This window comes from Spodoptera frugiperda, chromosome 28, assembly GCF_023101765.2.
Source record: "Spodoptera frugiperda isolate SF20-4 chromosome 28, AGI-APGP_CSIRO_Sfru_2.0, whole genome shotgun sequence".
Classification (NCBI taxonomy): Eukaryota; Metazoa; Arthropoda; class Insecta; order Lepidoptera; family Noctuidae; genus Spodoptera; species Spodoptera frugiperda.
In genome coordinates, this window is record NC_064239.1 from 6007270 (window position 1) to 6021768 (window position 14499).

The 14499-nt window shown below is 33.0% G+C and overlaps 2 protein-coding genes across 3 annotated transcripts; both read left to right on the forward strand.

The window, feature by feature from the left end:
- The first annotated feature begins 45 nt into the window (after nucleotides 1-45).
- LOC118264910 (transmembrane protein 177) lies at nucleotides 46-1717 on the forward strand. Its single transcript, XM_035577568.2, has 4 exons — nucleotides 46-310; nucleotides 398-534; nucleotides 802-893; nucleotides 1056-1717. The coding sequence occupies exons 1-4, from the start codon at nucleotides 153-155 to the stop codon at nucleotides 1632-1634; spliced, it is 966 nt and encodes a 321-aa protein (XP_035433461.1). The 5' UTR covers nucleotides 46-152; the 3' UTR covers nucleotides 1635-1717.
- Nucleotides 1718-4746: 3029 nt separating this feature from the next.
- Nucleotides 4747-9998, forward strand: LOC118264911 (tetraspanin-13). Of its 2 annotated transcripts, XM_035577571.2 has the most exons (7): nucleotides 4747-5172; nucleotides 5297-5464; nucleotides 6081-6179; nucleotides 6612-6734; nucleotides 7263-7394; nucleotides 8728-8835; nucleotides 9886-9998. In XM_035577571.2, the coding sequence occupies exons 1-6, from the start codon at nucleotides 5113-5115 to the stop codon at nucleotides 8800-8802; spliced, it is 657 nt and encodes a 218-aa protein (XP_035433464.2). In that variant the 5' UTR covers nucleotides 4747-5112; the 3' UTR covers nucleotides 8803-8835; nucleotides 9886-9998. The 2 variants fall into 2 exon arrangements, with proteins under 2 accessions (XP_035433464.2, XP_035433462.2); XM_035577569.2 differs by lacking the exon at nucleotides 8728-8835 and having other exon boundaries at nucleotides 4749-5172.
- The last annotated feature ends 4501 nt before the right edge of the window (nucleotides 9999-14499 follow it).

Below are 14499 nucleotides of genomic sequence, written 5' to 3' on the forward strand. Positions count from 1 at the left end.
TGCTGTCATATTATAATCTGTCAGTTGTCAAAAAAGAGTCCTGAAATGCTGAACTGTCAATGTCAAATGAACTGTATAAGAATAATCAAACAAAAGGTTATGAACGATAAATGTTTAATACTTTCAAATTATTCTAATTGGTTCCATTAATAATGACTACACGTAAACCCATAAATTGGTTTTTAACAGAAAAGGGTAGAACATTTTCCTTTGCTGTAATTACAGGCACTGGACTTGCATGTACTTTGGCACGTTATGGACCACATACATTTTTCTTGGAGAAGTATAAAGATTTTGTTCATCATTACAGGTCAGTACAGTGCAACTATGCAGAATAAAGTAATAGAAATTATTTAAACTATATTATAACGTTTTTGTCTTTTTTAATTATTTGCAGCAATGGGCAGCCGGCACCTCTAGCTAAGGAACTTCATGACCGGTATTCGAAATGTTTGGATATCCTCAATATTTCAGATATTCAACGTAAATTAATTGTGCCGTTCAGTGTCTTTGGATATGATTTATTTCATGCTGGTAAGTTTCTTTTTTCGTTTTCTTATTTTCGTGAATTCTAGAAGTTTGTTAAGTCTGAACTTATACCTATCTTAATATGAATATTATGTGGGATGGTCTAATAGAAGTTTAAGCTCCTTAGTAAATACAAACATAATTTTACTTTTAGTCTTACACTTATTGCTTTATTTAATTGTATGCTGCACATACATGCTAGTCCTTAGTTCAAGGCTCAAATACATCAAGTATTTAAAATAAGTAATAATGCCCATATTTCATCGGTTTCAGGCAGTATGAACTCAAGGTTTGGAGTAGCTATTGGTATACCAGTGAACTTCAGATATAAAACCCTTGCTGATCTAGAAGCTGATGATATTCAGGTGTTTATATTATTTAATAAAGTTAACTCAATGTTTACAATTTATATCAAAATTAATTTACCATTTTAATTAATTTTGATATAAATTACACTTAATTACCAAATATAGAAACTATTACTTTACTTATACAACTTGTAAAAGATGTGGTCTAATCTATTTCAGGTGAATCAGAAGAAAGTCGATTGGGAATCAGAAACTGGCAGAAAGTTGGCAGATGCTTTAATATTACCTGAAAAAGTACAAGAATTTGCTATTTGTAGGGAAATAATGATGACACAGAATAATAAAATAATGTATGAGTCCGCATACCCATTTACATGCTTGTTTTTGGCTTATAATCTGTCTCAATTTCTTAATAGAAAATTAAATCTATATGCAGGACCCCCAGCATTAAGAGGCATATTATATACTATAATAGGAATGTTTGCATCAGGTACATATTTTCTTATGAAGGATATGACAGAGGTTTATTATGAAACACATACTGATCGGAGATTATGTGAACTTGGTCCTACATTTGTTGAAAGTGGTAAAATGTTTTATGAAAAAATATTAAATAGGAATCAAGCACTCCGAGAATTAATGGGAAGGGAAGGAGAGAACAAATATAGCAAATTGGGAAATGAAAACTTTGGCATACGCCAACCTCGAATAGCTTTAGTACACAGAAAACAATTTTTTGAACAAAAACTTAATGAATTGAATAGTTCTAAAAGTTCTGCTGATGCTGAATTATTATAATAAGATTGTAAATGCATTGTTTTGTTGTTTGTTTTAATTTTACAGTAGGTAAATAGGAGGAACATTAAAAGCTATGAAGTTTATGAGGTCTTTTTCTTTCTAAATTATTTAAATTAATAAAAGTCTCCTGAAAGATTTTGATTGTGGTGACCAGTCAGACCTAGGCTAGCCCACTACGCAGAAAATATTATAGTGCACAAGTGTGTGCGCAAACATAGATACACTGTTTTCTCAGTCGGTAAATCCGATGAGAGCACGGCGCGGGAATCGAACCCACAACGTTACGTAGCAACCACCCAACCACTGTGCTAACTGTGCAATGCACCATCTGCGGTAGATTGGTAAGAACTCTGACTAAGTGATAATATCCTAGTAATGAAATCAGCTAAAAAAGGGTACTGTTAAAAAATCACATTCAGACAAATTCTGTTTTTCCTTTAGTCCTGAAACGATTTATATTGGTTACAACTATTGTTTAATCTTACTGTCCTCTACTATCTTCTTACTAATATTATGAATGCGAAAGATAGCGTGTTTGTCACTCAATCACGTAAGGACGGCTGCTAGGACAGTGGCGTAGCGTGAGTGTCGGCCGCCCGGGGCGGAAGACAATTTTGCCGCCCCCTTATTTAGGTATTTTAATTTAATGTATACTATACATTACATACATTCATTTCACATCATAATAGAGAACTTTTCGGCAAGAACAGTCATGAATCAGTGCACTCCCCGTGGTATAGGCGATAGAAAATGTACAACGAAGCAACATCTCTACGCATTGCCAAAGTGTCAAGTCGGTTTTAAATTTCCTGACACTCAACAATCCGATTCACCCGCCGCTAAACGCGGTCCAGAGGATGAACCTGGTACTGGGGTGCCCCCGCCCACAGACGAGAGTAGTATGGGGCCGAACCTGCGCCTTACATAGAAGCAGGCCATGGGCTGGAGTGAAATACGGCCATGATCTGTTGAGCACACCAAGCTTTTTCGAGGCTAATTTAGCCTTATCCTTTAGATGGCCACGGAACTGGACGTCACTCGAAATTTTGATGCCAAGTATCCCAATTCCAATACCGGGGCTCCGGCTTGAAAATCAGGAGTAGGAATGGGGTGGTTTTTAGTCAGTAGGTAAGAGCCTGACAATCCCTCTCGCCTCGCCAAAGGCGGGAAAAGTCATAGGATGATTTCAAATACCGGCTGAGGCAGTCACAGGGGTACTTTGAAACTGAGGTGAGACGACGAACGGCAGTTTCTTATCGGTAAACACGCAGACCTGTGTCTTAGTAGGGTTAGACTGGAACAAATTAAGTTCACTCCAATCTGATATTCTCCGCAAAGAAGTCTCGATTTCAGACACAAGTCTGTTTCAGTTCTCGTTGATGTTTTCCCGAGAAATGTTAGCGCGGCCGGTATAATAGGCATCACCTGTACTGTCATCCACATAACAATGAATGCCGCTGATTTGCAACATATCATTGATATGGAGGAGGAACAAGGTAGGTGATAGCACGCAGCCTTGAGGAACACCTGCGTTTACAGACAGAGAGTCGGAGCATTCCCCGTCGACAACGACCTTAATGCTTCTGTCTGTAAGGAAGCAGGAGACCCATTCGCACAATTCAATTCTCGGGAAACCCATAGGAAGAAAGCTTCGAAAGAAGCGCTTTATGCCACACCCGGTCGAAGGCTTTCGTTCGTTAATGATGGACTCCATTATTTTCGAGTAGAGGGAAGTTATGGCTATCGGTTTGTAGTTTGATGGATTTGTTCTATCGCCTTTTTAGGGATCAGGTGGACGAAGGCCGTCTTCCATGATTTCGGGACAACGCCTACAGAGTAAGCTCATTTTAATCGGTCCAAATTTGTACAGTCGACTCTGTCTAAAGGCAGATGTCTCGAGGCAGGACCACTCGTTAAAGGTTCCATCCCCACTATCACTACTTTCTCCGATCTCTAGTTGCGAAAAAAATATAAAATGGTTGAAATATTTACAAAATATTTTTATTATTTAATTTTGCCGCCCCCTAAAAAGTGCCGCCCGGGGCGGGCCGCCCCTGCCGCCCCCACTACGCTACGCCACTGTGCTAGGATTTTCTCCTGTGTCGTGGTTGCGTTTACAAACATACAATTTTTTTTTATTCGACAAAAACTAATGCTTGACTACAATCCCACCTGATGGTAAGTAGTGATGTAATCGTCACATGCACATGACACCCAGACCCGAAACAACAATTTGTGAATCACACTAAGAGTTGCTCCGTGCGGGAATCGAACCCACTACCCGTTGCGCGGCAGCCAGTTGCCCAGCCACCGCACCAACTGTGCAGTCAAATTAGATTAAATAGAATGAAATTTAGAGCGTGGGTAGACAGTGCCGGCGTTAAGGGGGGCGAGATGGGCCGATGACCCAGGGCGACAAAGTCTGGGGGCGCCAATAAAATTAAAAACTACTACTAACACTTGATATTGCTTCCCTTAAGTGGGTGCCACATTATTTTTGCCCGGGGTGTCAGTGGCCCTTACGCCGGCACTGTGGGTAGATTATGGTCTGGTATAGCACATAGGCTACTTTAATCCCATGAGAAACGCGGGTAAAGCCGCTGGTAAAAGCTAGTATTTATTGATATATGTATGGTATGCACCAAACAAAGACGTTGTAAAAGCACTAAAGATGAAGGAAATTGCAAAGACCATATATTATATCTCTAATATTGGAGTAAGTACCCTAGAAGTACTCGTACGTAAATATTCGGGTTTAGGACGAGTTTGTTTTATCCTTGGAGAGATCGAAATGTTACTGTGTAAACAATAAATGTCCGATTACTTTTAGATATTACAAATTTATAATAGAGCATTGTAATTTTTAGAGTATTAATAGTTCAGATTTATGAATTATAAACATAAATCATGTGATACAAAATTTAAATTATAGATTTGATCCATCTCAGCGTTACCTACAAATGCCCATACATGATCCTACAAATGTGGTTTAGTTTATGGTCCTACACATAGTTTTTATTGTTGTAGAATGTAATGCACGCGTGCCGCCTCTCTAATTTAACTGAAACTGTCAAATCAAATGTCAGTCAGTGACATTGAATTGATTATTCTTATGTATGACAGAATGATACATACTTTTACAGTCATTGTCGTTTCGTAAAGATAATGCTCTTTTCTAATAATTCCGTGCCGTATTTCTTCTAGTATTCTCCTCAATGGATGGATACACTATTAGCATACGGGTGTACATTTATTTTTTAATTTATTGAACAACTGATTGAAGCTTCGTATTCTTTATACTTATTGGATAAGTTCAACATCTGCGTTACGTTTTCCAACAATTAAAAGACATTTATCTATAAAATACGTGCGCAGTATTTTACTTATTGTATACTATATTGATAAGGTGTTGTAGTTTGTGAAAATAGATTTGTGTGTTAATGAATTAGTGGGTTTTGTATAAGTGACTGGCGTCAAAATGTGTGGAGGATTCACTTGTTCGAAGAATGCATTGATTGCATTAAATATTCTTTATGTGGTAAGGACACTTTAATAATTTATCGTGTTTTAATATTATTTTAATACATCTAGTTTAATTTATATAGTGTAAAATCGAGTGAAATTTAATTTACTCATGTGTGTAAATGTAATTAATTTATTAGGTGGTGGCTAGCATTCTGATATCAGTGGCGGTGTACGGGCAGGCGTCGTCACTGGTCACCAACCTGCCAATAGTTGGTGGTATCCTGGCATGTGGGGTGTTCCTCATCTTGATTTCTTTGCTAGGGCTGCTTGGAGCAGTCAAGCACCATCAAGTTATGCTATTCTTTGTATCCTTTTTAAAATTTAACATATTTTTTTAAATATCATTTTTCTTAATTTCTCATTACATCAAAATATGTTTAGTTTTCACAATCATTACTTTTGAAGTTTTTGTTCATCTCTTTGTGTGCACATGAATTTTAGAAAGTAATTGTTGCATTGCCATACATCAAGGTTTTTGTATTGTTCTTTTGTTAACTCTTGTTATACTGTTGCAATGAATATAAAGTATTAAGAAATAAAAAAAAACTGATTTTGTAATGAGAGATATAGAGTGTAACAAATTTTTAGTTTTACTACTTTAGTTAGGCTGTATTATTTGCAAAATAGTGTCATAAATGTTTTGTATTGGTACCTATTTAGTATTTGACAATTGTCTTTGTACCTATAATTTGCTCTAATAATACCTACTAACATTTAGACTACACTTTGTTAATTTGAAGTTACCTTTCCTTATTCAGCAATTGTAATAAGGTAAATTGCAACAGCAATTGAATTTCCTTATGAAGATTATTCAAGACTAAGAACCTATTTCACCACTACTAACTTAATAAGTAAATGTTTTACCACTATCTTTTTAGGTACAATTATTGTATTTCCTAAATACCTTAACTCAATGTTCAGTACATGGTGATCCTGTTCCTGCTGTTTTTAGTTCAGTTTTCAGTGGCATGTGCTTGCCTGACTGTTAATTCAGACCATCAGGAAATGTTGGCTCGGCAAGTAAGTAACAAACACTTGTATAGTTATGATGACATGCAGGATCCACCGTTTGTTCCTATGAATCTGTAGCCCACAATACCTGATCTTACTCTGGAGTCATGTTAATTATTACAGTTTATTGTTATAGTTATAAGTTATAATTATAATTTCTTTCATATGTGAGCTCTATATTTGAAATATTTGTAAAAATTATATTGCATATCAGTAGGTTGTATGAAATATTGATTATTGTACATCAATATTTTGTGAATAATACTACTTGATAGTACTGGTGGATCTATTCTTTGTTTTATTATATTATATCTTATCACAAATATTCAGGGCAATGTAAATAAATTTATCATCACCTCTATAAATGTACAATGACTATGCAATCTGTTATTGTGACATATTTAACTATTGACTATATTATATGTTTTAATATGTTTAAAGGGATGGAACAAAGTGGGTATGGATGTGAAAGAACAAGTTCAGGAGAGGTTCCAGTGCTGTGGCTTCCAAAACAGAGCGCCTGAGAATGGCACTGCTGAGCACCCCTCTTGTGACCTTGTGGATGTAAGTAATCATTTATCTCGAGTCCAGTGTGAACTTTAGGTAGGAGTGAGAAGACAGAAAAATACTTTCAAATCTATAAAAATAATACAATTACTCAAAGAGAAGTAAAATATTTAGACATGTTTAGACAAGTGTTCCTGACACACTTTTACATTGACAATTGAGACAGTTCTATGGCTCAAATGAAAAAAAATGTTTAAGAGATTTTTTGTGCATATTTATCATTGAATAATTTCTGTTTGGCAAATGTAGCACATGATGATGTCTTTCTTGTAAGATTAGATTTGAAAAATTGGGTACATCAGTCAAAACTGGTGCATGCTACTATTTGCCTATCCTTTCAGGTATTATAAGGTGTGATGTTCTATTGATATACAGAACATAGATACCATGTAATAACCATTTGAATTGATAGCCAATAATATTTTAATGTATAGTATATTGTTGTGACAGATGCTGTTTATGTTAATATTTAACAGGGAACAAATAATTCAATGCCATTTATTTTTCTATTTTAAATATTTTCAGAAAATCTGCTGTGCAAATATGCTTGATGCTCCAAATTGTCAATGTGACCCATGTATGGACAAATTGAAACAGACCATTGACTATGCATTCAAGCTGTGTGGTGGCATAGGACTATTCTTTAGTTTCACTGAGGTAAGTTCGCATATTGTAATCATATTACTATTTTATCACTATCCAAAGATAGTAAGTATGTTTATATGTAGATATACAATTTGATACCAGACTAAACATTGAATTACTTTAATTTTTTTTGTATTCAAATTGATATAATGAATTAGAATAATTTTAATGTTTATACATTCTTGATACTAATTATTAATAATTGTTGTGATACATGAAATTTCAATAACACACAATGTAGATATCCAACTTTAAGTTCTATGTTTCAATAACATGCTTTAGTTACTAATCTTTTTATGTTTGGGTGGTACATAAAATAATAACAAAAAATCATAGTTAAATACATAGGTATATAGATGTTGTGATGTGATCATGTGACATTACAACAGAATTTTAAAAGTATTACATGGATCTAAATAAATCTTATAACAGTATTTTGTTTCATTATTTATTTACAAGAGCATTTATAATACATATAAATATAAGTAACATACAGAAAGCAAATTGCGTCTTTGCAAGATGTGACTAAGACAAGGAGCGACATATCTCAATCCCTGTCAGATAACAATTTGCAAATGTTTGTGTACTGGCGAGACAATGTACGAATATATTCTAGATATTTCTCTGATATGTAAATGCAGAAGAAATATGTATGAAACAAACATTCCATATTCCACACAGATACATTTTCTGTAAAATAATCATTTGCATGTAACTTACACAATAAAATGTTTAAATTGTTAGCATAATAATTATTCTCAAATTGATAAATAATTCATTATTATGTACACTTTGACGTTCAAGCATTTCAGATGACTCTTTGATTTGAGGCAGCTAATTCTATGTCATTGTTATCAGGGGAAACATCATTTAGAATGTATGCAAGCATATACAGCATTTAACATAATAATGTTGTAACAGCTATCGTTATACATATTGGTTAATAGGGGTGATGACTGGGTATGAAAATTGAACATCTATGAAAAAATACTACAACTTCCTGACTCCGGGCGTTCATGGCCATTTTACTCAGAAAATGCCATCACTTTATAGCCGGCGCGGGAATAGAACGACATGTTGCACAGCAGCTAATCACACAACCACTGCGCCAACCGTGTAATCTAAGTATAAAATGTACTTAGGTGACATTATGCGATATTGCAAAACAATATATTGTCGAAATTTTTGTATTACGTAAAAATGAATCTACCAGATAGACATAAAAGTTTGGTCATCATCCCTATTGCGATGTATACTGTTGCGATGCAAGGAAGCTGCATACATTCTATGTGTTGTTCATATTTCGCTTGCACTTGTGACTAACAATCGGACGATTAATTTGCAGTTTCTGGGTGTATGGTTGACAGTAAGATACCGTAACCAAAAGGATCCGCGTGCTAACCCCAGTGCATTTCTGTGAATGATCTGACGATGTGGAATTTAATCACTTGAGGTGGATTGGTGTTTTGCTTCGGATTGCATGACTTATTTGATTACTGTGCGCATGTCGCTTCTTTATTTTATGTTATGCTACAAGTAATTGATTAGTAATCTTGCTGAATATAAATATTGTTATAGCACGAAGATTTATTGGATTTTAAACAGTATTGCGCTGAATTGGGTGTAGTACTTTAGTTTTCATAAAACATATGAAGTACTTACTTTTTGTAAATATTGAGGATAGAAGTGTCTGTGCATCTGAATGTACCTTTACATTATTTTATGCTATGTCCAGAAAAGACTCGGATTAAAGACTTATTTTAGAATATAGTAAAATACTAATTATTTACTCCCAAGTCTTAATTAGCACTTGTTTTTGTCTACTGTGTCTTTTTGTCTACTTTTGTAAAACTTTGAGAAAAATCGAAACAGTCCAGTCAATCCACCTCCGTTCTAATATTGCATGATACCTATTCATATGTTATGTTTACATCATGATTATGATTATTTATAATCATACTACTATTTATAATAATGTGCGAAACCTGACATAGAATATTGCTGTGATTATGACATGTACCTATGCAAGGAATGGAAATACAGAATCTGTCTTAACTTTGGGCCCTCCCTTTAATGCTTTTTTATTTTACTATTGGGCAGATACTGTTAGTAATAAATGTAGGTTACATATGTAATTATGCATATCCATTTCGAGTCCCAACTGTACATAAAACCTATATTGTATGATATAACGAATATGATTTAAGCTATTTACCTATTCCTAAAAAAGTCCTGCTGTGTATTTTTTTTCATTCTATGTATTTTTTTCTGAGTAGTAAACATAATGTAGGATTTTTTTATTTAATCTTTTGGTATTTAACAGCAACTTGTGTAGTGTTTAGTAATGTTTTATTAATTTGCGCGCTTGTGTACGTTGTTACACACACATTGTTAGCATGTTTGCACGTGCATGTGTATCTGTTTCTATTGTCACTTTATGTTGTGTATTATTAACTTGAAGTGTATGTGCGGAATATTCTAACTTGTATCTATTACGTTTCAGTTATTCGCTGTATGGCTCGCCCGACGATACCGCAACCAACCCGACCCTAATTATAAGGAACCTCACGCCATTTTCCCTAGAAAGAATTACCTGTATTAAAGTACTAAGTTTTACTTTTAGAACTTTAATATTCCTGCAGACTGATTTAGTGAATTTGTATTTTTTTGTAGTACCACTTTTTCCATAGAATCTGCCTTGTAATTCGTGTAGCAAACCCAGGTAGATTTTATTTTTCTTTTGAGAAGACCAAGTTTGAGATTATTTATGCATTATCACATTTATCATGAAATAGTAGGAATTATATGTTTTCTTATGAATGTAAAATTAATCCCTCTAGTGCCAATGACAGGCGTGTTTTAAATCTACTATTGCTACTTATGTAATCAGACTGTAAAATCGTCTTTTTTAACCAACTGACAACAAATGTAAATCGTTTCATCTTTCATTGTTATGTTTATATAGACTAGGCTTATTTATTTAATCTACCCAATGTTTCAATAGAACAATTTAATTTTGATAGTTATAATATCTTTAGGAATATCATCAGTAGACTCAACCCCTTTTACATGGGACTCATAATATAATTGATGAACAGTGGGTGCACATTGTATATGTGGCATACATGCCATACCATGCAATTTTGCCTACCCCACACGGGATAAAAGCGTAACGGTAATTTATATAATTAAAACACGCCTAATCATGTCTAATATGATCAGATATGTTTAATTTAAACTATGTATTCCATGCATGCTAATAATATAATAATTAAGTAATGAAAGCATACGTTTTAGGTTGTCAGAATCTTATTCTTTCCAGTAATTTGGCCAGAGTTTAGTCTTAGTAAGTCTTCTGAAATGTTTAGGGATTCATAAGTCATACCATTTTGTTTCAGTAAATAATAACTTACATAAATTGTATAAATTAAGAATATATTCGCTATTACAGTTGAGTGGTTTCATATCATTTGAATATATCTTTGTAAAAAAATGTTGTTAGTAATAATGATAATTTATGATTTTATTGTAACTTTCGTGAGACATACTAAATTAATTATTATGTTATCGGCTTACTCACGTAATGTTTTGACGATTAACTCGACTAGTTTCAAGCCATGCAAGAGGCTCATATTCATGAGGAGCATTTTGCATGTGAAAAAAATGTTGTTAGTAATAATGATAATTTAGATGGACTTCTATTTTGAATGCATGTTCAAGTATTTCAAGATGTAAAACAGTTCTAAAAATATAATGCTTTATTGCAGAGGCTTGAAAACACCAATGAGGTCGGTTATGATCTCATTATTTTGCATTTGTTTCCTTAAATAAAACAATGTCATTGCTGGTATATAACTAGGATTAAAAGTTAAGTTTTAGGTACATTTCATCTACTAGTCAGTAGTCTAATAATTTAGCATAATCTTGCTTTCAATATGAATTTATGAACCAACTCACGTATGAGCTAAAATTAGGCTTTTACGGACTGAATTTCTTATAGTAGATAAGTGCTACCCTTAGTTTGGAAGATAGGCCTATGTTGGTTGCTCTCGATTTGTTTATTTTTTTTGTTACCTGCATTTTTGACTCAATTAAGCTTTAATTAGGTACTTTATCATTTATGTAATTTGACGTCACCAAGTTCATATCCGAACCCTATATTTTTAGAAACCATTTATTTTTGAATCAAATTATATTGATAAATTAGAGTTAGTTTTGTCTTAAATAGTCACGAAATATATTGTAATAATCAGAAATAATTGATGTGTTTATTTTAATCTTGATTAAGTCTCGAATTGTGTCAACCAGTCACAAATCATGCTTTGAATTAGATTTTATTTACACCTAAACATAGTACAGTATGTATATAACTTAGCCAAAATGAATTGTCCTTGTGTAATATCAGTGTATTTATCAAATTATTCGGAAATAAAGTGTGCAAGCATTATAAAGTGTTTAATTTTACTATGTACAAATAGACGATGTACCTAACCCATCTACTTATCTACCTACCAACCTACACGACCAAAATAGTAATTATTTTTAATACTTGCGAAGATTACCTCGACTCAAGTATGTTCAGTTCTTATTTCACTCCTGACATGCTATAAGTTCAGTTTTAGCTAGTAGAATAAGATACCGATAAGGTATATTAATTTAATATTTTAGCTTATTTACTTATATCAACTGAGAATTTCAATAATTTTAAAGCCAGAGCATAAACGCTTCGCCGTGCCCTCCACGCCGAGACACAAATTCAACGAAATAACCTTGAAAATATTAGGGATTCCAAAATGTTATCGATAAACCAAAGTGAGTAATAATTTTCGACTGAATTTTTTTGAATAAACTGCTTATAACATAAAAAGAATATTTATTTAACCTAATCTTCCACTGTAATAAACTTAAGACCACATTAATAGCAACTATCAATGAAATATCAACCTTTTGAGACACAAAAATACATATAAAATTGCAGCAAGTTACAGCACTATTATCTATCAGTTACGCGCCATTGGCATGTATACATGCCAATGGCGCGGGCAACTATCCATTTTTTTTTAATCTCTCGTTTATGATTAGGGATGTAGTTAGCTGAATAATGTAACTTATCGAGTTCATTTATGTATTAGGTAATCAAATTTGAAAACTGCTAAATAGGTATCTATAATATCTATATAGGTATATAAAAAATATGTAGATTTTAGTGATATTATTTATACACTTTCATATTCTTAAAATAGTTGCCTTGTATTTGTAAAATGTCACATGAAACTTAAAAATATAAAAAATCAACAATCGTATTTATTTATTATGCTCATTAACAGCCTTGTAATTGAAAAAGGTTACGTGAAACTTAAAAATATATAAAAATCAACAATTGTACCTATAAAACATTATGCTCACTAACAGTCTTGGAATTGTAAAATTTAAAACTAAATTGTATATTATCTATAATTATTATCAATAACAAAAATTTCTGATGTTGATAGTAACCTACAAAAATATTTTATAATTATCTAGAATGCGCAATAGTTCTTCTGTACTATAAACCTCTTCACTCGCCATTTTTGCAATTAAAATGTAGGTACTAGATAAAATATTTTTTGCAACTTCCCCGCATTTAAAAACACGGCACGCGCTTACGACGTCACGAGTTTACCTTTTTTCTCAGAGACTAAGGTTATATATATACTTCTTAATAGTTATTACAAAAAATAAGCGAGTCATTTAGCTCAAGTTTTAATATTACTTGAATTACACTACATCACTAGTAGGCATGTATACATGCCATTGGCGCGAGAGAACATGCTTTTTTAGCCGATATTTAAGTTGTTTTTATCAATCAAATATTAGAATAACTATATTGCAATTTTGTTCACTGTGTACAATTATGTAATAACTGGGTATTCAGTTCTTAAGATACATCAATAAAACACGTGAAAGTAATGATTTAATGTGTTTATTTTGTTTTTCTCTGGTTCTGATTCTTGGCATCTATAGATGTCGGTGGCGCACAGGGCACGCTTGCGCATGACATCTATACATGCCATTGGCGTTCAAAAGGTTAAAGGTAAATATTTTGCTAATTCAATTAGGGAAAGAACCTGAAACACTCGTGCTAGCACAAAAAAGAATTTCGCGACACACGAATTGTTACTGAATTTCATGAAAATCTATGGCTTGAAACTAGTCGAGTTTCTTGTCAAACAATTACGTGAGAAAGCCGATAACATAATATCTACATAGTACATAGATATGCCTAAGTGTATATTACTCCTATAAAATAAATACGCAGCGACAACAGAATAGGCGATATTTCAAATGACAGATTTAATGTTATGTAATGTACTTAGTAAAAATCCTATTATCCAACTACTTAATTATACCCAAAGGTAAGTATGTTGAAATTAATTAATTTTATGGTAAGGACCAGAATTAGTTCCTATTAATTCTGGTCCTTACCATAAAATTAAATATTAGGAACTAATTCTGGTCCTTACGTTATTCATTTTTGTCTTAAGATGGCACAATCTTAAGAAAAAACATATTTTTCGTATGCAGGTTCGATTCCCTGTCCAACTAGACAATTACCTAGGTACATATTTAAAATATTATGATTGCTGTTAAATTTTTTATAAAATTAAAACTCAGTTAAATCAGTAATCTAATATGATGTGATGGGAGTGGGACTTCTTGATATTCTAATAATTATGAAATAATATATAATCAGGTATTTGATTATATTAGGTACTTAAGATTTATTACCTAATCCGGGATTCAAACGCAGATACCTATTCATAAAGGACGCTTATTAGCGTAAATAAGAAAATATAGATAGGTATCTGTATATAAAGAAAGAAGAGTTTGTAGGTAAGTAAGTAGATATTGCTAAGCAAATAATTTATATTTAGTGTATTTTTTTATAAGACAGCAGTTACCTACATTATTATGGCTTAATACCTAGATGAGATTTGGTAGTTCAGTATACCTGTTACGTCCTAATATACGAAGCAACCTACTTTATTTAAATTGAATACAAATAGATTACAAAAAAGGGGTAAACAAATTGAAATACGCTAAGCAATTTTTCAGCGCTCTCCGGATGCAGAGAAGG

Coding starts and splice junctions, on each gene's coding strand:
- LOC118264910 (XM_035577568.2), top strand. CDS start 153: ATGACTACACGTAAACCCATAAATTGGTTTTTAACAGAAAAGGGTAGA. Junction 535..801: donor ATATGATTTATTTCATGCTG/GTAAGTTTCTTT, acceptor CATCGGTTTCAG/GCAGTATGAACTCAAGGTTT. Junction 894..1,055: donor TAGAAGCTGATGATATTCAG/GTGTTTATATTA, acceptor AATCTATTTCAG/GTGAATCAGAAGAAAGTCGA.
- LOC118264911 (XM_035577569.2), top strand. CDS start 5,113: ATGTGTGGAGGATTCACTTGTTCGAAGAATGCATTGATTGCATTAAAT. Junction 6,180..6,611: donor AGGAAATGTTGGCTCGGCAA/GTAAGTAACAAA, acceptor ATATGTTTAAAG/GGATGGAACAAAGTGGGTAT. Junction 6,735..7,262: donor CCTCTTGTGACCTTGTGGAT/GTAAGTAATCAT, acceptor AAATATTTTCAG/AAAATCTGCTGTGCAAATAT.